Source organism: Podarcis cretensis, assembly GCF_951804945.1.
Source record: "Podarcis cretensis genome assembly, chromosome: 8".
NCBI lineage: Eukaryota > Metazoa > Chordata > Lepidosauria > Squamata > Lacertidae > Podarcis > Podarcis cretensis.
The window spans coordinates 12,570,476-12,593,505 of NC_137177.1; the positions used below are offsets into that span (position 1 = coordinate 12,570,476).

The 23,030-nt window shown below is 49.4% G+C and overlaps 1 protein-coding gene and 2 long non-coding RNA genes across 3 annotated transcripts in view; 2 read left to right on the forward strand and 1 right to left on the reverse strand.

Moving 5' to 3' along the window:
• The window catches only part of LOC307221804, a 44,333-nt gene that overhangs the window by 19,498 nt on the left and 1,805 nt on the right, over positions 1-23,030 (forward strand). The gene's annotated exons all lie outside the window — the stretch shown is intronic.
• Positions 6,004-6,649, forward strand: LOC307221786. Its single transcript, XR_013841514.1, has 2 exons — positions 6,004-6,141; positions 6,191-6,649. It is a non-coding gene; the product is annotated as an uncharacterized lncRNA (long non-coding RNA).
• Positions 6,211-21,465, reverse strand: LOC307221733 (phospholipase A2 inhibitor and Ly6/PLAUR domain-containing protein-like; the record flags this gene model as incomplete). The annotated part of the gene is made up of 3 exons (XM_079986525.1): positions 21,395-21,465; positions 8,643-8,789; positions 6,211-6,362 (listed from the first exon to the last, which is right to left on the reverse strand). Exons 1-3 carry the CDS (start codon positions 21,456-21,458, stop codon positions 6,211-6,213), a joined length of 363 nt encoding a protein of 120 aa, XP_079842651.1. The 5' UTR covers positions 21,459-21,465.

The following is a 23,030-nucleotide window of genomic DNA, read 5'->3' on the forward strand; positions in this document are numbered from 1 at the left end:
GCCAGCTCTGCCGCCACTCCAGTTGGCTGAGGGGATCAAAATCATATCACCCCACCGCATCTTGCCCAGCAGAGAAACCGTGCCCCCTGTGCCCCCTCCTGGACAACGGTGCACCACCTGTCCGTGACTCCTGAGCCTCCCCCAATCTCCTTCCCCCTTCCCCCTTCGTTTTGAGAGTTTCACTGGGTGCAAAATAAGAGCTTTGCACCTTGCCCAGCAGAGACACCTTGCACCGCTCCTGGGCAACAGCCGACCACCTGCGATCTCTCAAAATGAAGGGGGAAGGGGACAGGAGATCGGGGAGGCTCAGGAATCATGGACGGGTGGCTTGCTGTTGCCCAGGAGGGGTGCAAGGCATGCAGTTTCTCTGCCGGGCAAGGTGCAAAGCCCTTCTTTCGCACTCTTTGACCCCCCCCACCTCTGCCTCTGCCTGTGCAAAATCTTCCCACCCCTCCAGCAGCATATCACCCCAGGAAAGCAGGGTGTCACCTTTCCTGGGGATATTTAATGAAATCCAGGGACATTACAGGGACATAATTTGTCTGGGGACAGATTTGCAAATCTGGGCGCTATCCCCGGGAAATGGGGACATCTGGTAACCCGACCCTAAAACATCAAGCTAACATGAATTTTACTATCTAATGAGACCATCAATCCATAAAAATTAAGCAATACTCAATGTACTGTACTATAAAATAAATAAGTCAGTATTATAGATGATAAAAATTTAAATTATTTTTTTCCTTACGTGCACTGATGACAGTAATGGTTTGGAGGGGGGGGGCTTTTATCCATTTCTGCAGTCACACAATCATCAGTAGCTGAGCAGGGTTCCACACAGTCACAAAAACAAGTGACAGAAATGAAGTCATAAGCCACATGTCACAAAAATGGAGTCACAAGCCACAGCACAAGTCAATTCCATGAAATGAAGAACAAGTGACAGTGAAAATAATGAAAAAGTCACACAAACAAACTGCAAAAAAATAGCAAAAACAAAAGCTCCAAATGTCATCTCTGTGTTATGTGGGTGTTTGGGACTCAACAGCCGACCGACTCAACAGGAAGCCTCTGATAGGTGTAGAAGACTCAATGTACAAACGGAACACACTCAACAAGGAGCGGAACATGTTCAGCTTCTAAGGCAAAGTTCACAAACCAAAACACCTACTTCTGGGTTTGCAGTGTTCTATTTCCAAGTTGTTCATAAGCTAAGCTATCTAAAACCAAGGTACCACTGTATAGGAATGTACCAAATAAGTGTTGGAAATGCTCAGAGGGGGACGACAACAAATGGGGGGAGTGTCAATCGTGGAGAGTTTTCATCTGAGGAATGTTGGAGGGTATGCAGTGGCTATTGAACATCAAGATGAAGCTGTTGGGAAGAGTCATTTGGAGTTTAGGAGTGAAGTGTCATCCATATGTCGAAGATATCCAATTCTAGAATCCCCAATACACAAAACCCCAGATTGGTGCCTGGATGCCATGGTGAAGGACAGCCAACAAACTGAGCTTGAACCATGAAAAACTGGAGGCCTTGTGAATGATTGATTTCTGGGTCTTGGAGTTAGGTCAATTGCTTGGCAGCCTGGACACAGTGGTTCATGCACTGGTAACTTCAAGACATTCAAGGTGCTTATGTTTATTTCCACAAATTCCAAAACAATGTGAGCCCAAGGTGCCTTGAGGAGTATGCAATCCCTTATGTGACACCTCAAGCATTGATATTCTTTGATTGGGGCAATTCTTGTAGCTCCCTGCACCCCTGAGGTTTAGTCAGCCTTCAATTCATAGGAAGCCTTTAGTGCAACAGGACAGAGAAAAGCTGTTATTCCTTTATCATAACACTAGAATTTGTGGGCAGCCAATGACAGCGAATGTTGGAAGATTTGAGAAAGATGGAAGAAAGTGCTGCTTGAAATAGCACATAGTTAAACTCTGGAATTTGCTTACAGGAAGTAACAATGGGCAGCAACATGGATGTGTTTGGTTGAGGATTAGAAGAAAATAATGGAGGATAAGGCTAACAATGGCTACTAACCAAGTTGGCCGTGTTCTTCCTCAAGTGTTGGAGAGAGTATTCCTCTGAATGTCAGTTGCTGGGAATCATAAAGGGTTAGAGTGGTGTTGCTGTCCAGTTCTGCTTTGAGGCTTTGCACAGGCACCTGGCTGGCCATTGCGACAACAGGGTTCTGGAACAGCTGGCCTGGTTCAGCAGGCTGATGTAAGCTCTAGCCAGTTGAAGCTTGTGGGAAATATAACATTTGCCCAAATCTTGATTGCTCACCCAGTGTACCCACTGAAGGCGAGTGGATTCACAATGTACTTGCTGAAGAAACATGGTTTCACAATTTCTTTCTAAAATCACCAAGCTGTTCATTTGGCTGAGTAAGGAAAGCCAAAGGAGAATGAAAATTGGGAAACTTTGGAGCCCTTTTGTAATCTATAGCAGGGGTGAGGAACCTCTGACCTGGGGGCCAAATGCACCTGCTGTCTGCCTCTCCACAGGGCCCAGGAGAAGGGTGTGCAGTTGTCACATTGTTCCTCTGCTTGGGGTCACAAGGGGGACCTCCAAAAATGTTTGCATATATTATGTGAAGACTAGCATTTCCATTTTGTGTAAGACAACCTAAAATGCCATGACGCCTCTTCCTCCCTCTGCTTCCTCTTCTGCCAACATGCCCCGGCTTACTTGTCCTCATGGAAACAGAGAGGTGGCGCTGAAGTCCTGGTGAAAGATAGCGTGACTGGGCAAGGTGAGAGGTGAGTGAGAAGGCAGACATTCCTTGCTACTCCTGCAGGTGATGTGCTCTGCCTTCTGAGGGGACTGCCACCCACCCGTGAAGTGTGAGATATTTACCATGCAGCCAAATCAACAATACATGTTTGTTAGATAGGCACATGACAGGAGCTGAAGCCCTCAGAGTTTCTTCCTGAATGTTTCCCAGAACGAACTCTGAGAGACACTTCCACTGTGCCCCGCTCTGGGGAGGGTGTAGGCACTTCCTCTCCCTCTTTCTCTCTCCCCATCCATCCATCCATCCAGCAATGTAGAACCATCTGCTTGTCTGAGCTCTAAAGCTCAGTCCCCATCATCATCTTGACCAAAGTATGTCTTTGTAACTGGATCACCATTTTAAGCCTGCCTGGACAAAGCTGCTGTATCTGTTACTCTTCAACAAGTATTCTGAGTGAGTGAATGTTATCTTTACCTTTTACAAGCAGTAATCTGCGTGATTATTAAGAGGAAAAAAGGGTAAAGACTTTTTCAGCTGCAAGGGGATGCACTTTGCTGAACTCACAAACATGAGGAAGGAAGGATAATATCTAATCAATACATCCTCTCCTAGCATCAATACACATCTTTACTTGAAGGGCAGCAGGTGATGGCATGATGTGATGTTGATGTCATGGCATCACATTGTGTGTGTGGGGTGTCACCCACAATCTGGGGCCCAGGTTGGTGCCTCTGGTTACAGGTGTCTTCCCCTTCTGCTGCAATAGGCTCTTCCCCTTTGTCCTCCCACTGAAAAATCCCCAAGAGGGGCATAAAAAGGACAGAGGAAACATTAGCTGCTCACAGTCTCAGTCTTGGAAAAAGCCCTGGAGAGGAGGAGACATAGGCAGATATGGGGCGTCGGGGACTTTTCATCTTGGCAGTTGATTTCATGGAAGACCCACAGGGAATGATCTGCTGTGCTCATTAGGCCTGACACTCTTTGAAAATTGTGTTTTTCCTAAGAAAGAGTTTGAACACTCAGTGGCGTAGCGTGGGTTGTCAGCACCCGGGGCAAGGCAAGTAATTTGCACCCCCTAACCTGTGGATTTGCGCCCCCTAACCCATGGATTTGCACCCCCTAACCCTAACCCCCAGATGTTGCGCCCGGTCCCCCCTGCACCCCCCACGCTACGCCACTGTGAACACTACAATTTACTGACTATGACACAGACATATGTGGCAGTGGATTTGGAAGGTGAGAGATTTTTCTCTGTAGCTTATATGCATGCAGTGGAAAACAAGGAATGCAACAGTCAAGGCAGATGTTACTTCCTTGTGGAGCCAGTAGAAACTTGAAATGTGCCCCAGTATAGGACTGTGATTGATTAACCTCCCCCAGGAACTTCAAAACGACGCTTTAAAAAGTATCTGAACTTGTAAATGAGGGACAGGCAGCAACAAACTTTAAAGAAAATATAATATTTACATGGTTTTGCAGAAGAAAATATGCTGTACTCATTGATTGATTCTTAAAGAAATTACTGAAGTATTAGCTTACAAATCTGGTGCTTGTAGGATTTTCTTTTCTTATATTACCCCTTTGGCCAAAAATATGTTAGAATGCATCATTTTGATAAGGAATGGCAGGATTTATTTATTTTTTTAGCAGATGTAGCTATTTCTTTCCAATTGTCTCTCGCAGGTGCTTCTAGAAAATCCAAGTTTGAAATGGGATGCTCTACAAATTGACCCTAAGCAAATTATAAAAGGCTCCCATGCAGCACACCTTTGGGTGCCCTGCCTACCCCATCGCCTCCAAGCGAGGTGCCAATTTTTGCTAACAGAGCAGTCTTTGTTGCCAGCTGAGAGAGAGCAATAAAAACCTTTAATGTAGGCAATAACAGCAGTGAGAATACTATTGGTCCAGAGATGGAAAGAGGATAAAGTTCCAACCAAAGAAGACTGGATGATGGATATGATGGACTATGCCAAAATGGCAAAAGTGACGGGGAGAATGAGAGATCAGAACGAGAAGAAGTTTGAGAGAGAATGGGGAAAATTTATAAAGTATTTAAGAGAACATTGTAAACAACTAAAAACTTTGGCAGGATTAGAGTAATATTTGTAAAGTACAAAATATAATGGAGGAGTTAATAATAGATATAGCAAATTGGAAAAAATAAAGATAAGCTGAAGAAAAGGATAGATATGGAAGCCAGAGAGGGGCGGGGGGAAGTCAAGGGATTCTGGGAATCCAAATGTGAAGGTGAATGATATGTTTAAATTGAAATATGTTATGAAAAAATGAATTAAACAAATTTCAAAAGGAAAAAGGAAACGGCAGCTCTGTGTCCTGAACACAGCCAAGTGTCACCCAAACCTCTGCACCACTTTCCCCTGCGAAAAATCCTGTGGTTTAGTGCTGAATCGGAACAAACAGCAATCAGGTTTTTCTGCAGATTTCCTGGGAGGAAAGCAGTGGGCACTGGCGGAGGAAGAGGCGTGTGGGGGGAGCACACTGCTCCTGGCAACTTGATCCTGGCTGCTCCTGGAAGCTCGCCAGCCCTGCGCCTGCCTGCTCTCTGCCCCCTGGTGCCGGAGCATGGATCTCCGCCACTGGCAGTGGGGCAAGGCAAAACCAATCAGACCTGTGCCCGGAAAGGATGGTTCATGTGGAAAACCATGGGACAAGTGGAAGTGTGTGTGTGTGGGATCCAGAGGTTTCCAAAATTATGACTGCCTGTGGGTGCACTGCAAACTCTCCAAACTATCTGAAGACATGTGCATGCACATGAAAGCTCACACCAATAACAAACTTAGTTGGTCTGTAAGGAAGGAAGGAATTCTTCTGGAAGGAATTTTTTTATTTTGTTTCTCCAAACTACGTGTGTGGATGGGAGGAGAAAAAGAGACCCCTTGCAGCTCTTTTCCTCTCTCCTCCTTCTCCTGGTCTCCTCCTTCTGACTTCTCCAGAAACACCACTAGGAGTGGCACAGAACCCAAGAAATCACTAGCCCCTTCCCTGTGATGTCTAGAATAAAATATTGTGGCCGCCCAGGCAAGCCCTGTCCTGCATAACTGATCACATGATGCAGTGTAAAATAGCAATGCCCATTAACGTGGGGGGGGGGCAGCCACCTCAAATATTTTATTGTGGGGGCCAAAGCCCACACAGCTCCTAGGAGTTAGCTCCTATGCCCCTACATCTCTGACAAATGCCCCCCCCCAACAAATGTTGCATTTGGAAAAAACACACGATACAACACTCATATTTATTTTGAAAGTCAAATACAGCCTTTCCTTGAGGAGGAGCTTCTAGAATTCTGGAAATAAAGGCTGGGGGGCTTCAGGCTGAGACCTCCCCTGCTTCAAGCACAAGGCAGCCGATTTCCCTAAATTGTGGGTTCTTCTGGAAGTTGTGGGTTCTTCTGGAATTGTTGGTTCTTCTGGAAGTGGGTTCTTCTGGAAAAGATTTCCTTTCTCTCTCTCAGCTACAGTTCATAGACAGAGTGTTTTGCTATGGAGCACCCTGCTCTAGTGGTCAGGACGCTGTAATTTCGAAACGCAATGTCTGTTCCACTGATGAAGTTACACATATATGCCGTCGTACAGCCTCGGGCAGCAGCCTTTAGCTTGGTATCCCCTGTTGGAAAGAAACACACAGGTGCTTTTTGTGGGATATAAAGCTGCAAGTCAAGTCCAACATTCCGCGAGAGGACTAACTGCCTCTATGTGGCAGGGAGTTTTGTCAGTTGGCCTGTTGGTCGGATGCTGCAAGGAGTGTTAACTGGTAACTGCTCGGATGCAGTCTTCTCATGATTCACTACTATCTAGTATATAGTTTATCTGTTATGTAACCTAAGCCTGCCTTCAGGAACAACTCTGTAAACCTGAATGAATCTGATAGTAAAGTAGTTTATGTTAATATGATTCAGATTCATGTTTGTTTTCTTTAAGAGGGACAGAAAGGGATTATCAACCAGGAAGGTATAATTATTGATAGGACTCAAACGAGTTAGCAACCTGCTTGTTCCTGCATAAACTCAAACAGGGGACTCTGCTAAATTATATAAACCTTCCCACACTTTTGGAATCCAAAACTCTCTCCCTCAAAAAGAAGGGCATAACCAGAAACGTGTGTGGGCAATCCAGTGAGGACAAAGCGTTCAGGTAGGGTATAAAGTGGGGCTTGTGAAGGGTGTGGCCTAGGGAGAGGAGGTGTGGCTAAGTAGGATTCGAAGGGCCAAAGAGAGAGAGTCCTAGAGGGACGCCTTTGGTCCCTAGACATGAGGGGCCCTCCCCAATTAAGATCCAAATTTTAGGATGTATTTTTATTTAACAAAATCAATATACCTCGTGACTGCAGTAAAAATCACTAGGGGTTTACAAGAAATATTAACATTAGCGATACAAGCAGTTAAAACTATTAAAATATTTAAAACTCATTAGAATGAACAGCAAAAGGGAATAGAGTGCGTCCAATCTACATGTCTGGATAAAGTAAAGGTAAAGGGACCCCTGACAATCAGGTCCAGTCGTGACCAACTCTGGGGTTGCGGAGCTCATCTCGCTTTATTGGCCAAGGGAGCCGGCATACAGGTTCCAGGTCATGTGACCAGCATGACTAAGCCGCTTCTGGTGAACCACAGCAGCACACGGAAATGCCGTTTACCTTCCTGCTGGAGCGGTACCTATTTATCTACGGTACTCGCACTTTGATGTGCTTTTGAACTGCTAGGATGTCAGGAGCAGGGACCGAGCAACGGGAGCTCACCCTGTCGCAAGGATTCGGACCACCGACCTTCTGATCGACAAGTCCTAGGCTCTGTGGTTTAACCCACAGCGCCACTCATGTGCCACATGTCTGGATAGGCGTGTCTAAACAAAAATGTTTTAAGGAGTTGCTGGGAAAAAATGGAATAAACAGCTACAGGATTCCAGGCAGAAATTCATCAAGGTTTATCGACGATCTTGTAGTTTTCAGAGCAGCACAATATGGAATACTACTTCGATATACATCTGGCTGTCACCAGTATGTTCCTGGCAGCTGTCCACCACCATGGGGCACATCTACACTTGCTCATAGAGCAGTCTATTCTGCCTGCTGCACTTCAGGTTCCAGTGGAACTCTATGGTCCAGTTCTTAGTTCAAGCTAAAGCGATGGAGAACTAAGATTGTGGATTACAAACTCCCAGCTTGTTCTGGTATTGGGGGTGACAGCAGCAGCCTGGGCCTGATTACAAGCTACCTAAGTTTTGTGAGTCACAAGAACTTGTCTTGCTCAGCAGAGTAGCATTAACCATCCTCCCTTGGCTAAGCCTAATTCCCAGAGTGGTTTAACAATCAACCCCTTTCCCAAGAAAATCATGGAAATGGTAGCTCTGTGCCCTGAACGCACCTAGGGCTCATCCATTCTGCTGGATGTGTAAGTGGAAAACCAATTGGAATTGTGCTTTCTAGGCATGGAACAAGTGGAAGTGCAGGGAGGATCCACAGTTTCCAAAGCTATGACTCTCTCTAGGAGCACCACAAGTTCTCCAGACTCTGAGGGAGGGTGGATGAATCGGAAGAAAAAGAAACGTCCTGCAACTCTTCTCCTGCCTCTTTCTCCTGCTTTGTATCCGGCTTCCTGGTCTCCCCCTCCTGCCTCTCTTCCACCACCACCAGGAGCTGCCTCACAGGTGGCACAGAAACCCACATATCACTAGCCCCTCCCCTGGATGCTCCTCCACCCGCCTCCTCTGCTCACCCATCCCTCCTCCTTGAGCTCTTGACTATCCCAGACACACTGTGAGGGGAGCAGCGTCTCCTAATAACTTTCAGCACCCTTGCCAACATATTTTTTGGCTAAGCCTGACTGCTCAAGGTGGCGTGATGCTGCTTTAAATGCCCTAGCTGCACTTACTGGATGCAGAGACTCACCAAGACTGATGCTACCCCCATAGTAGAAGCAGCGGTCCTCGTTATTTCTGCAGCTGACGGTTTTCTTGGACTGGCACTGATCGCTTGTGAAGGAGTAGCAACTTGGGCACTTCATCCCATTGAGCTCCCTCTCCTCAGGGTCTGGCACTGTAAAGCAATCACCACACCACCCCAACCTTGCAGTTAGTTTGCAGCTTCCAACCACATCTGGCTGTCTGTGAGGGGTGGGAATTGTGCTCCCCCTTCCAAGAGGGATGTGTACCAGCTCCCAGCACTACTCCAAGTACAGTGCTGCAGCCTTGCTCCATTCATCCAGGGCTACATTAAGGCATGGTGCAAGAGATTTCTGACTGGGGCCACATTCACAGCATACATTTCAAGCAAAGGGATACCACTTTAAGCAATTGGGCTTAGCACTGAGCACCATTGGAGGGGATTCTGAGAGACAAAATGGTATCTACAGAAACACACAAGATGGTGATGAAATACTACAAAATTGCCCTCTTTCTTAGAGAGGGGAAGAAAAAGAAAACTCATCTCTTCTGGAAAAAGATGTGCTTAGTTCTAGGTGAAATTACAATTTTACCTAGGAAAAAATGGTAGATGATGATGATACTACAAAATTGCCCTCTTTCTTAGAGAGGGGAAGAAAAAGAAAACTCATCTCTTCTGGAAAAAGATGTGCTTAGTTCTAGGTGAAATTACAATTTTACCTAGGAAAAAATGGTAGATGATGATAATAATAATAATAATAATAATAATAATAATAATAATAATAATAATTTATACACCGCCGTCCCCGGCCAGAACTGGGCTTGGTGCGGCTAACACCAATAAATTTACAATATAAAGTAAAAGAAAAGGAAAAAACAGGTAATGAAGATACAGGTTAAACCTGTAAGATCCCTCTGTGGACCTTACCTGCAGAAGCACAGGCAGTTAAGAAAAAGAATATGAATGGGGAATGGGCCACATACTGATTATTAGTAGAAGGACAATAGGATGAACCTTATACTGAAAAAATATGAAGAAATTAAAGGGCACCTAACAGACTGGCTGCAATATTTTAAATTCATCAAAGATTAACCATTGATAAAAAAACAGGACTTGCAAAAGAAACATCAGAATTTGAAAAAGCATTGATACAAGGTAAAGGAAAATATATCTCCCGTGTATACGACCCCCTATTGGAATGGGAGGTAAACGAAGAACAAGTGAAAGCTGTAATGGTGAGATGGGCACAAGATTTGGGTTATAATATTTACATGGAACAATGGGAAAAATTATGGCGGTAAGACATAAAATTCATGGCCTGCTACCCTCACCGGTTCTGGAAGGGTCCTAGAGAAGGGTCCTGTTATGTACTGGGTTGAATAGGATCCAAACTGCAGCAGTCTGATTGGCCCTAGAACAATAGGATCCAAAAGGCAGCAGCCTGATTGGTCCTAGAACAATAGGATTCAGAATGCAGCAGTATGATTGGTTGGCAGGAACTACCCAATCATGCTCCAGATAGAAGTGAATCCACAACCTGATTGGCTTACAGTAGAATTCCGGAATTAGCCAATCATGTGCAGCCCATTGTGTAAATAATGTATATAAAGCAGATACCTTGAGGGGACATTCATTCATTCCTCCTCACCACTATGAGCTGAATAAAGAGCATGAAATCACTTTGCGACTCTGAGTATATTTCACTGGCGACGAAGGTGGGATCCCGCTGAGCTGACTGCCACACACAGCACCGCAGCACCGCCACCTGCCGCATCGCTGCCTCGCACCGTGTATCCAGGCTTCAGCTCCGGGACACAAGGAACTCAGAATGGCAACCAACAGCAGCTTTTCGCCGTTCAACCCAGCATCTGGAGACTGGGAAGCATACGCCTCCCGTTTCACCTTCCTCCTAGAAGCCAAAGGGGTCACCGATGAAGAAGACGCCAAGAAGAGGGCAATATTCTTCAGCGTCTGCGGAGAGGAGACGTTTGAAATCGCCCGGGCTCTCCTTGCGCCTGAAGACGTCGCTACTGTTCCATACAAAACAATAATGGAACAGCTGAAGGGGCACTTTTCGCCGCAGCCCTCAGTGGTGGCTCGTCGAAATGCCTTCTACGCAAAGCGGCAAGCCCCTGGGGAAACCATAACTGGGTTTGTGACGTCTCTCCGCCAAGCCGCCCGGTTCTGCAACTTCTCAGAGCTGGAGAACATGCTTCGTGACCGCCTCGTCGGTGGCCTGAGGGATGAGAAGCTGCAACGACGCCTCTACGCTAAGAAGGACCTAACGTTCCAGGTCGCTCTGGAGGAGGCCCTGGCAACGGAAGCTGCCGAGAGGTCAACGCAAGAGGCACGGCCGAGCCAGCCATCCCAACCGAGGGTCCACCATGAAGACCTCACCGACGACTCAGGATCCAACAGGGAGGAGGTGCACCGAGTACAGCAGCGCACTCAAGCAGCCCCCATACCACAGCTGCCTCGACGAGAAGGAGGGAACTGCGCAAGCTGCGGAGAAAGTCACGAGAGGAGGACCTGCCGTTTCCGCAACGCAGAGTGCAGGCAGTGCAGAAAATCGGGACACATCGCCCGGGTGTGTCGGGCTCAGCCCACCCGACGCCAGGCATCAGATGACCAATCCAAGAGCCCCAGGTCCTGGGGCCCAACGCACCAAGGCAACTCGACTGAGCTCACGGACTTCCAGGTATACCAGTTGCCCCACCCCAACGTAGAGAAAATTTATGTTGACGTACAGATAGAGGGGGCCCCATGCCGCATGGAGCTTGACACGGGTTCAACTCTATCCATAATCTCGGCAAGGACCTTAAGGAAACTGTGTCCTACTGGGGGTCCCAAACTCAGGCCGGCCCCATTCACCCTCCGGGACTTCCAGAAACGTAAGGTCCCCACAATGGGGGTGGGGACCTTCAGGGTGCAATACCGAGGGCGGACACGGCAACTGGACTTACTTGTGGTCAAGGGCCCCTACATTAGCTTACTGGGATTGGCATGGTTTGGACCACTGGGGCTAGCCGTCACCGGGGTGAACCATACTAGCTTACAAGTGGACGTGGACGCCATATGCAAGGAATTTCCGGGGGTTTTTGATGGGAAATTGGGACAGTATACGGGCCCCCCCATTGCTCTACAGCTTGACCCCGCAGTACGACCGGTCAGGCTCAAGGCCCGCCGGGTCCCGTTCGCCCTGAAACCCCGTATAGACGAGGAATTGGACCGGCTTGTGGAGCAAGGAGTGCTGGAGCCGGTGCCTAATGCCCCCTGGGAAACCCCAATTGTCACACCCGTCAAGCCTAATGGTTCGGTCCGCATCTGCGCAGACTACAAATGTACCATAAACAAGGCCCTTACGGCCCATGCATACCCAGTGCCAGTGGTCAGCCACGTTCTTGCCACCCTGGCTGGGTCGAAAATTTTTGGCAAGCTGGACTTGGCCCAAGCATATCAACAGCTGCCAGTAGATGAGGCCACAGCAGAGGCACAGACGATTGTGACGCACAGAGGAGCATTCAGGGTAAAGCGGCTGCAATTCGGTATCAGCGTGGCACCAGGCATATTCCAGAATCTAATGGACTCTCTACTTAAAGGGATTCCTGGCGTCACCCCCTTCTTCGATGATGTGTTGATTGCCGGGCCCACACCAGAGGAGTTTGAGGACCGCCTCCGCACCGTTCTGCACCGTTTCCAGACGGCGGGTCTCAAGGTGAAGCGGGAAAAATGTCTACTAGGAGTGCCTCAGGTGGACTTTCTGGGATTTATGGTGGACGCAGAAGGGGTCCACCCGACTGGGGACAAGGTACGGGCCATTTGTGATGCCCCAGCGCCCAAGAACAAGACTGAACTTCAGGCCTTCTTGGGACTATTGAACTTTTACCATTCCTTCCTTCCCCACAAGGCGGCGGTAGTGGAGCCCCTACACAGACTCCTGGACAAGCGGGCCCCTTGGGTGTGGGGCCAGCGCCAGGAGGCTGCATTCCAGGCAGTCAAGGACTTGCTTGTCTCAAACTCGGTCTTGGCACACTTCGACGAGAGGCTGCCGGTGGTGCTAGCATGCGACGCCTCGCCCTATGGAATTGGCGCTGTCCTGGGACACCAACTCCCGGATGGAAGAGAGGTACCAGTGGCATACTTTTCCCAGACACTCAACGCAACTGAGCGGAACTACTCGCAAATCGACAAGGAGGGTCTGGCAATCGTGAAGGGAGTAAAAAAATTCCATGATTTCTTGTACGGGCGGCCCTTCACCGTGGTGACTGACCACAAGCCGTTGCTTGGCTTGTTTGCCCCTGAAAAGCAGACCCCCCAAGTGCTGTCTCCTCGCGTCCTCAGGTGGTCAATTTTCCTTGCCAGCTACCAGTATGCACTGATTCACCGTCCGGGGAAGGCGATGGGCCATGCGGACGCCCTCAGCAGGCTACCACTACCGGAAACAGGCCCCGACCCAGCACCTGCACAAGAGGTTATGAGCCTGGAGCTGCTTCCTGACCGCCCCATTCAGGCACAAGAAGTTGCACACCATTCCAAGAAAGATAGGGTCATCTCCCGGGTCCTGGACTGGGTGTGGAGGGGATGGCCCAGCAGCAGCCCCGGGCCAGAATTCGCCGGCTACACAACCCGCAAACATGAACTGTCGGCCCACAAGGGGTGCCTGTTATGGGGAAGCAGGGTCGTTGTTCCCCAGCCCCTCCGCAAAAGGGTCCTCACAGCCCTACACGAGACACACCCAGGGGTAGTAAGAATGAAGGCCCTTGCCAGGAGTTATGTGTGGTGGCCAGGGATCGACGGAGAGATAGAGGCCTGGGTCAAACACTGCCAGGCCTGCCAAGAATCCCGCCCAGATCCCCCAAGGGCCCCAGTCCAGTCCTGGGAGTCCGCCCGAGCACCATGGTCACGCCTGCATGTGGACTTCGCTGGCCCCTTTCAGGGGAAAACATTCTTCATAGTGGTGGACTCCTACACCAAATGGCTGGAAGTCGCACTGGTACCGTCCACTTCTACGTCCGCAGCCATCCGGGTACTACGCAGGCTGTTTGCAACCCACGGGCTCCCTGACACTCTTGTCTCAGACAACGGGACTGCATTTACGTCAGGAGAATTTCAAACCTTCACAACGCAGAACGCCATCCGCTACATCCGTTCGGCGCCATTCCACCCTGCCACCAATGGCCAAGCAGAACGCATGGTGCGGACCACCAAGGACACCCTTCGCCGTATGACACAAGGGGATTGGGAGTACCGCCTTGCCACATTCCTTCTAGCACAGCACAGCACCCCCAGCTCAACGACTGGCAGGAGCCCCGCTGAACTACTAATGGGTCGGCGCCTTGCAATCAGATTGGACCGCCTTCACCCCGATAGAGCTCAGGATGAGGCAGTGTTGGGGGAAGGCAAGAACCCCCGGACCTTCGAGGCTCAGGACCCAGTGTACGCAAAGAATTTTGGGGCAGGCCCAGCATGGGTACCCGCCACAGTCACCAGGGTCACTGGCCCCGTGTCGTATGAGGTGCTAACGGATGGGGGGCAATGCTGGCGCCGCCACTGCGACCAGATACGGCGACGATTCCCAGGAGAAAACCAGGAGGAGGAAAGGGCAGAGGAGTCCCAAGGGAACAGAGGGGCAGTGAGGCCCATAGAGCACGAGGGGCCAGCAGGAGATGCAGAATCAGTAAATACAGAGAGGACCTGCGAGGCCGAAAGGACACCGGAACCAGAACCACGACTGAGTGAGCCGGTTGCGCCAGACCAAACAGCCCCATCACAGCCAGCATCCTTGGAACACGAGCCAGAACCTGAACCCCGGACCAGGGAACACCCCAGGCCGCAACGCACATGTAGGCCGCCGGCGTACCTCGAGGACTATGAATGCGACCTCCCGGGCAGGACTGGAACTTAGAGGGGAGGGGTGTTATGTACTGGGTTGAATAGGATCCAAACTGCAGCAGTCTGATTGGCCCTAGAACAATAGGATCCAAAAGGCAGCAGCCTGATTGGTCCTAGAACAATAGGATTCAGAATGCAGCAGTATGATTGGTTGGCAGGAACTACCCAATCATGCTCCAGATAGAAGTGAATCCACAACCTGATTGGCTTACAGTAGAATTCCGGAATTAGCCAATCATGTGCAGCCCATTGTGTAAATAATGTATATAAAGCAGATACCTTGAGGGGACATTCATTCATTCCTCCTCACCACTATGAGCTGAATAAAGAGCATGAAATCACTTTGCGACTCTGAGTATATTTCAGGTCCCGTACACACAGAGACTTTGCACCTGCCCATTAGGGGAAATAGGAAGCCTTGAACATATATTTTTAGATGTCCTTTTTATGTTGAGATTCGTAGAGACACCATTGATCCTTTGCTGAAGAGGCTCGCCGATCTTTCAGACAAGTCTAAACTTAATTCTCTCCTCTTAGGCAAAGATCATAAGAAAACCTGGCTGGTAGCCAGATTCTGCACCCAGATTTGTAGGCGCAGATCATCCTCTAGAATAAAATAACTTACTAGGGAAATGCTGAAGTTGCCCTTTGAGGCGCCTCAGGGTCAATTTTTTATGGTAGCCCAAATCTCAGTTGTACGGTTGTATGCATATATCTTAATTTTAACTCATGAGCTGCAATCTGCTCCAATTGTATATTTTATCTTTATGAACACTGTTTTTATTGTGTTATGTTATGTGAGCTGGTCTTTGACCGTAATAAATTATCTATCTATCAGTAGGTTAGGGAATTCCAAGGCCCAGCCAGCCACCACATCCAACAGGCCTGACAGGGTGGCTGCTGCTGCACTAGGTGGTCAGTACACCAGCCAGACAGCCAAACTCTCCTTGGTGCCCCACACTAGGCCAACACGTTCAGTGCTGGAGACTGATGGTGATAATAAGAACTATTTTGTGGGGGTTGATTGCTAAACCGTAGCTCTGTGAGGGGAATAGGGGTTTTCCTATCAACTCTCAGCACCCTTAACAAACTACCACTCCCATAATTCTTTGTTATAGTGCTGTAAATAACAGTATACACCAGGGTGGGGGGATTGCTAAAGGGAAGTACGTAGTGCTGTGTGTGTGGTAATTCCCCCCCCCCTTGACACTCATTTCCAGCCTCCAAGGTGTGCTCTACTGTGTTGGTGGCAGCGGCAGCAGCAGAAGGTAAAGCATTCCTTGGAAGCTGCCTCTATTGACCCTGTGGATCCTGCTCCCTGAGGAGGTCATCCCACCTTGCCTAATAATAATAATAATAATAATAATAATAATAATAATAATAATAATACCCCGCCCATCCGGCCGCATTTCCCCAGCCACTTTGGGCGGCTTCCAACAAAATATTAAAATGCAACAATCTGTTAAACATTAAAAGCTTCCCTAAACAGAGCTGCCTTCATATGTCTTCTAAAAGTCTGGTAGTTGTCCAGGACTGCTGGACTCTGCTGCCCAGGAGGACGCTCCTGTGTGGGTGTCTGAGGGCCCTGCTCCTTCTTGCCACTCACCATCTGGCCTGGGGCGGGGCCTGAAGCCTCACAGGGACTGCTGCGCTCTGCTGCCCAGGAGGACTCTCCTGTATGTGAGTGTCTGAGGGCCCTGCTCCTTCCTGCCACTCACCATCTGGCCTGGGGCGGGGCCTGAAGCCTCATAAGGACTGCTGGACTCTGCTGCCCAGGAGGACTCTCCTGTGTGGGTGTCTGAGGGCCCTGCTCCTTCTTGCCACTCACCATCTGGCCTGGGGCGGGGCCTGAAGCCTCACAGGGACTGCTGCGCTCTGCTGCCCAGGAGGACTCTCCTGTATGTGAGTGTCTGAGGGCCCTGCTCCTTCCTGCCACTCACCATCTGGCCTGGGGTGGGGCCTGAAGCCTCACATGGACTGCTGCACTCCGCTGCCCAGGAGGACTCTCCTGTGTGAGTGTCTGAGGGCCCTGCTCCTTCCTGCCACTCACCATCTGGCCTGGGGCGGGGCCTGACGGGCCTCACTAGGACACTTGCTGTTACTGCTGGAGGGGTGCAGAGTGCTTTTAAAATGTTTTTAAAAAATTTATTTTGAATTTTTTGTATGTGGGGTGGGGTGGGGTGGATGTTTATTGGGCCTGGGAATTTGTTTGATTTTATGTTTTTGTAATTTTTATAATTTTTATTGTTTTTTGTTTGTATTGTTTTATTTGTGTTGTTGCTTTTTTGTTGTTGTTTTTTAAAGGGGTTATTTTGTTCTTAAGGGGAGGGGTCAGGGCTGCCGGGGAGTGGGCCCCAGCCCACAAAATGGCTGGGGCATGTTCCACAGGGGGGGATGCACTGGGACAACCGATCTCAGTGATCACGGGTAGGAGGAGGAGTTACGCTAAGACCAGACCATGTCATTACAGAGGAGCCAGGTTTAGTCGTTGTCTGAGGACTATCCCTGCCTCCGGGTCTGGTCCTGACCGGATGAATACTAGAATCAGCAAGGGATACCCACATGACCTGAAAGTGTTGCTGTGCAATGCCAGGTCAATGATTCATAAGACCACTGCCATCCATGACTTGATCATGGATGGAGGACTTGACCTGGCATGTGTAACAGAGACTTGGTTGGATGAAGCAGATGGGCCTGTCCTTGCCGCTGCTTGTCCACCAGGTTTCTCTTACGCACAGCAACCCAGGTCATGTGGGCGGGGAGGGGGGGTTGCAGTGATTTTTAGGAAGTCATTAGTTTGCACCAGGCGTCCTATTGGGAAGACCCAGTTTTCTGAGTGCATGTTCTGGAAGTTGGGCAATAGGGGCAGTACAGGATTCCTTTTGGTGTACCGACCTCCCCGCTGCACCAAGGATTCCCTGCCCGAGCTGCTTCAGGTCGTGGCGGATGTTCTCCTGGAGACACCTAGCTTGGTCGTCCTAGGGGATTTTAACATCCATGCCGACACGACCTTACAAGGGGCCGCTCGGGACTTCGTGGAAAGCATGGCCTCCATGGGGCTGTCCCTGAATAAGTCTGGCCCAACCCATAGCCGCGGACATGCCTTGGACCTGGTGTTTACCTCTACGGATGTTGGTGATCTGACACTAAGTAAAAGTGAAACGAAAGAAGTGCCATGGTCAGATCACTTCCTGGTGCAACTGGACTTCTCTGCGACCCATCCCCTCTGCAGGGAGGTGGGACCGATTCGGATGGTCCGCCCCCGCCACTTAATGGATCCAAATGGTTTCCAGAGAGTGGTAGGGGATGCTTTATCCCATGTTGATGGCCTTTCAGCCGATTCCCTGGTGGCCCGCTGGAATGCGGAATTAACCAGGGCTATTGACTGTTTGGCTCCGAAGCGCCCTCTCCGATTGCATGGAGCCCGGAGAGCCCCGTGGTTTTCCACGGATCTGAGGGCAATGAAACAATCGTTGAGACGGCTAGAGCGCCGGTGGCGGATAACCCATTCTGAATCTGACCGGACACAGGTTAGAGCTCAACGTCGAGCCTACCAAGTGGCGATAGCGACGGCGAAGAAGACTTTCTTCACCGCCTCTATTGCATCTGCAGAAAACAGCAGCAGGAGACTCTTTCAGGTGGTTCACAATTTAGCGGAACCACCTGTAACATCGGGGCCCAGTACGGGCCACATGTTCTCCTGCAATGATTTTGCAAAGTTTTTTGCAGATAAAATCGCTCAGATTCGGGAAGAAGTAGACTCCACCGTGGGAGCAGGGCCGGGGCGGGAGAGTGCTAGAGTCCTGTCTGGTCAAGTTGTGTGGGATCAATTCCAAGCTGTTACCTCCGAGGATGTGGACAGGCTGCTCGGACGAGTGAAGTCAACCACCTGTCTCCTGGATCCTTGCCCATCCTGGCTTATAAAAGCTAGCCGGGAAGGACTGGGCGATGGGCTTCGTGGGGTGGTGAATGCTTCCCTCCGTGAGGGAGCCTTCCCAGACCCGCTGAAAGAGGCGGTTATTAAACCGCTTCTTAAAAAACCATCTCTAGATGCGGCCACGATGGCCAATTATCGCCCAGTCTCAAACCTTCCATTCTTGGGCAAGGTGATTGAGCGAGTGGTTGCTGAACAACTCCAGGCACGCCTGGAAGAAGCGGACCATTTGGATCCCTTCCAGTCGGGATTCAGGCCTCATCATGGGACTGAAACTGCCTTGGTCGCACTGGTTGATGACCTCCGGCGGGCTAGGGACAAAGGTGAGAGCTGTTTCCTAGTTCTGCTGGATCTCTCAGCGGCGTTTGATACCATCGACCATGACATCCTTCTGGACCGTCTTGAGGGGCTGGGAGCTGGGGGCACTGTCATACAGTGGTTCCGCTCCTTCCTCCTGGGCCGTGTTCAGAAAGTGGTGGTGGGGGATGAGTGTTCAGACCCCTGGGCTCTCACTTGTGGGGTGCCTCAGGGTTCTGTCCTCTCCCCCATGCTTTTCAACATCTACATGCAGCCGCTGGGAGGGATCATCAGGAGGTTTGGGCTGGGTGTTCATCAGTATGCAGATGATACCCAGCTCTACCTCTCCTTTAAATCAGAACCAGTGAAGGCGGTGAAGGTCCTGTGTGAGTGCCTGGAGGCGGTTGGAGGATGGATGGCGGCTAACAGATTGAGGTTGAATCCTGACAAGACAGAAGTACTGTTTTTGGGGGACAGGAGGCGGGCAGGTGTGGAGGATTCCCTGGTCCTGAATGGGGTAACTGTGCCCCTGAAGGACCAGGTGCGCAGCCTGGGAGTCATTTTGGACTCACAGCTGTCCATGGAGGCACAGGTCAAATCTGTATCCAGGGCAGCTGTTTACCAGCTCCATCTGGTACGTAGGCTGAGACCCTATCTGCCTGCAGACTGTCTCGCCAGAGTGGTACATGCTCTGGTTATCTCCCGCTTGGACTACTGCAATGCGCTCTACGTGGGGCTACCTTTGAAGGTGACCCGGAAACTACAACTAATCCAGAACGCGGCAGCTAGACTGGTGACTGGGAGCAGCCGCCGAGACCATATAACACCGGTCTTGAAAGACCTACATTGGCTCCCAGTACGTTTCCGAGCACAATTCAAAGTGTTGGTGCTGACCTTTAAAGCCCTAAATGGCCTCGGTCCAGTATATCTGAAGGAGCGTCTCCTCCCCCATCGGTCTGCCCGGACACTGAGGTCCAGCTCCGAGGGCCTTCTGGCGGTTCCCTCCCTGCGAGAAGCAAAGCTACAGGGAACCAGGCAGAGGGCCTTCTCGGTGGTGGCGCCCGCCCTGTGGAATGCCCTCCCATCAGATGTCAAGGCGATGGACAACTACCTGACATTCAGAAAACATCTGAAGGCAGCCCTGTTCAGGGAAGTTTTTAATATGTGATATTTTAGTGTATTTTTCATCTCTGTTGGAAGCCGCCCAGAGTGGCTGGGGAAACCCAGCCAGATGGGCGGGGTACAAATAATAAATTATTATTATTATTATTATTATTTGACATCTGGTGGTAGGGCATTCCACAGGGCGGGTGCCACTACTGAGAAGGCCCTCTGACTGGTTCCCTGTAACTTGGCTTCTCACAGCGAGGGAACCACCAGAAGGCCCTCGGCACTGGACCTCAGTGTCCGGGCAGAATGATGGGGGTGGAGACGCTCCTTCAGGTTTACTGGACCGAAGCCGTCATGGGTGGGCTGGCTCTGCACCCGGACTAACTGCTTGCTTTCCCCTTCCTCCATAGGGCTAATTGCGGCTTAGGACAACATCTTCAAATAGGGAAAATGGAACAAGAGGTGAAGGAAGGATTTGTGTAGGTGGCGCAGGAGCCCATGGTATCTAATATAGTTTTATTAGCATTTGCTTTAGAAGGATGCAAACCTGAATAAATTAAATTCCTCGCACAGAAACGGGAAAGGAGTCTGTCCTGCTAAAAATAGTTCTAAAAATGCATCAAAGAAAGAGGAGGAGTCTAGGTTTTGGAGGAAGGGTTAGAGCTCTGGGAAATCAATGAGACAGTGTGGTGTAGTGGTTAGACAATTGGACTAGAATCTGGGAAACCAGGGTTTAAATCCATGCTCAAGACATGACGCTTGCTGGGTGACCTTATGCCAGCTACCATCTCTTAGCCTGACCTGTTTCACAGGGTTTTTTGAGTTTAAAATGTTGAGGTCTTTGGAGAAATGGGTAAATATCAGAAGCTGCTGCAGGACAGGGACTGTGAATAATATCAGGAGAGGGGTGTTTCTTAGACTAAGTTAAAACTGTCAAGCTCCCTGGTTATTTTTGCTAACAGGTGCTGCATACTGTTCAAGTGTTTGTGCTATATTTATAGTATTTAAACATAGGTTTGGGTTTTTTATATTTGCCAATTTTTACTATGTTATTATGTAATGCAGATATCCTCTTATAATGCACAGATCCCTTGGCAAAGGCTGGAGCCCACGTTGCGGATTTTTGTAGAAGTCCTGGCCAATCCAGAGGCATCATAGTGCCTCACCAGTCACACCTGAGGAGGCCTCAACATGTAGTTCAGCCCAGCCTAACTTGAAGCTTTGACGTTCTCAGTTAAATCCCAACCCGAGCTTCTGTCTTCACTTTGAAAAGGGCTGGAGGCAGTGGGAGGGAGGCAGACTCTCCCGAGAAGGCTGCCCTTCACGTCCATGGAGTCCCCACCTCTCTTCCTCTCCCCAAGGGGAAGGTGAGTTGCCCCTGCCCCGCTTGGAAACGGCTCCTGTCAGGGCTGGGTGGCAGTGATGTTGGTGGGGTCTGGGGAGGGGTCTTCCCAGCAGGGAGAGGGAAGCGAATGCACCTGGGGAAACCAGCCCACTTGAACCCCCCACTGCTGCTGCTACTTACGTTCAAGAGTTTCACTGTTGCACATATCTGTTTCACAGCAGTAAGTCTTGATCAACATGTACATAGCTGATGTTACGGTGGCACTGGAATAGCCTTTGATGCAATACAGTGCATAGATACAGGACTTGAAAACAAATTTGCTCCCAAAAATACCTATAGAAGAAAGAATTGGAAGGAAATAACTACACCTGGAGTTATGGCTCGCCCACACAAGAGAAAATATTCCACAGGGGCAGCCTCCAATGAAAGCATTGCAGGCTGCTGCCACCTTTGCAGCTGTGGTTTATTTCTTGGAGGCCAGATCTTCCACCTCCTCGGCAGCCCCTCCAAATGCCTCCTCTGTAATGTCCTCTTGGCAATTAGGAGGTGCTTCTGGTCTCCTCCCAGCCTTGTTGCCAACGTACATCTTATTCCCACATAATTCCAGTGTAGATCCCCATTCCCACCCCCCTTGTTCCTGATGTAGATCTTCAGTCCCCCCTTCTTCCCTGCCTGGCTGGTGGGCAGCATTACATGGTTTGCCTGATGTGTCACAATATCTTGGGCTGGCCCGGCCTGGAGTGGAAAGAGAGACCTCCAGTTTTATCTATTTGTTGAATGTGAGGCAGGGATGGAGAACTTTTGAAAAGTCCTCATGAAAATTCACCAGCAGAGAGTGCTGTTTCTATTCCAGTTGATACAGGTGATAGGAAAGACAGGACAGGACAAGGAATGGCAAAAGGGTATTTCTAGATTCATCTGGCAGGGGAACAGGCATAGAATAAAATATAAATTACACGACTGGACAACTGGATTGCAAAAATGGGAGAAGTGTGGATGTGGAAGGAAGGCTTTGTTTGGCTTTGCATATTGTTTTGGAAAGAGCCAAGTAGGTAAGCTCACCTTCAAATGTGAACCGACTTGAATTTCCTTCTGTTTCCTACATGCAATACAGGATCTAGAACACTGCTTTATGAAAAGCCACATCCTGTGCTTTATTACTAAGATATGGCCTTAGAAAGTGAGTCTGGGAATTCACGTTTTGGTGGTCAAAAAGGCTGAAAGTTCTTCTCACTTACCCATTTTGGCGTTTCCAATGCCAGATATGCAGAACCGATTTATGGCCGTATTACACTCCTGAATGGTGGCGTTTTTGCAGTCTTTTCCTTGACTCAGACATAACTCACATGTCAGAGAAGCCGCTACAGACATGGGGAGATGGGTTTAGAAAACCTTAGCACCATCCACATATGGGAAATGGGTACATTAAGGTACATCAACATGACAGTTCCTCCTGAATGCCACCAACTTGGATGGCGTAAGGAAAGGTATAGATAAATTCAAGGGGGTCAATAAGCCTGTTGCTGGCTTCCAGCCTCAAGAGATATTTTCTCTCTTGAACACTGTAGGCACTATTAGATCCTGCTTGCGAACTTCCCATAGGCATCTGGTTCACCATGGTGACAACAAGATAGTGGACCAAACGGGCCATTTTTCACTTATGCGGTGCTGTATATATATATTTCCTCTGTAGTTCTTAAGCTGTGTGTCAGTGGGGGCTGAGTCTTGGAGAGACCAGAGAATGATTGTCCTAGGTGGCTCCTGCAGTCTGAGAGAGAGGACCTGTAGGGCAGGTGTGAGGAAACCTTTGACACTC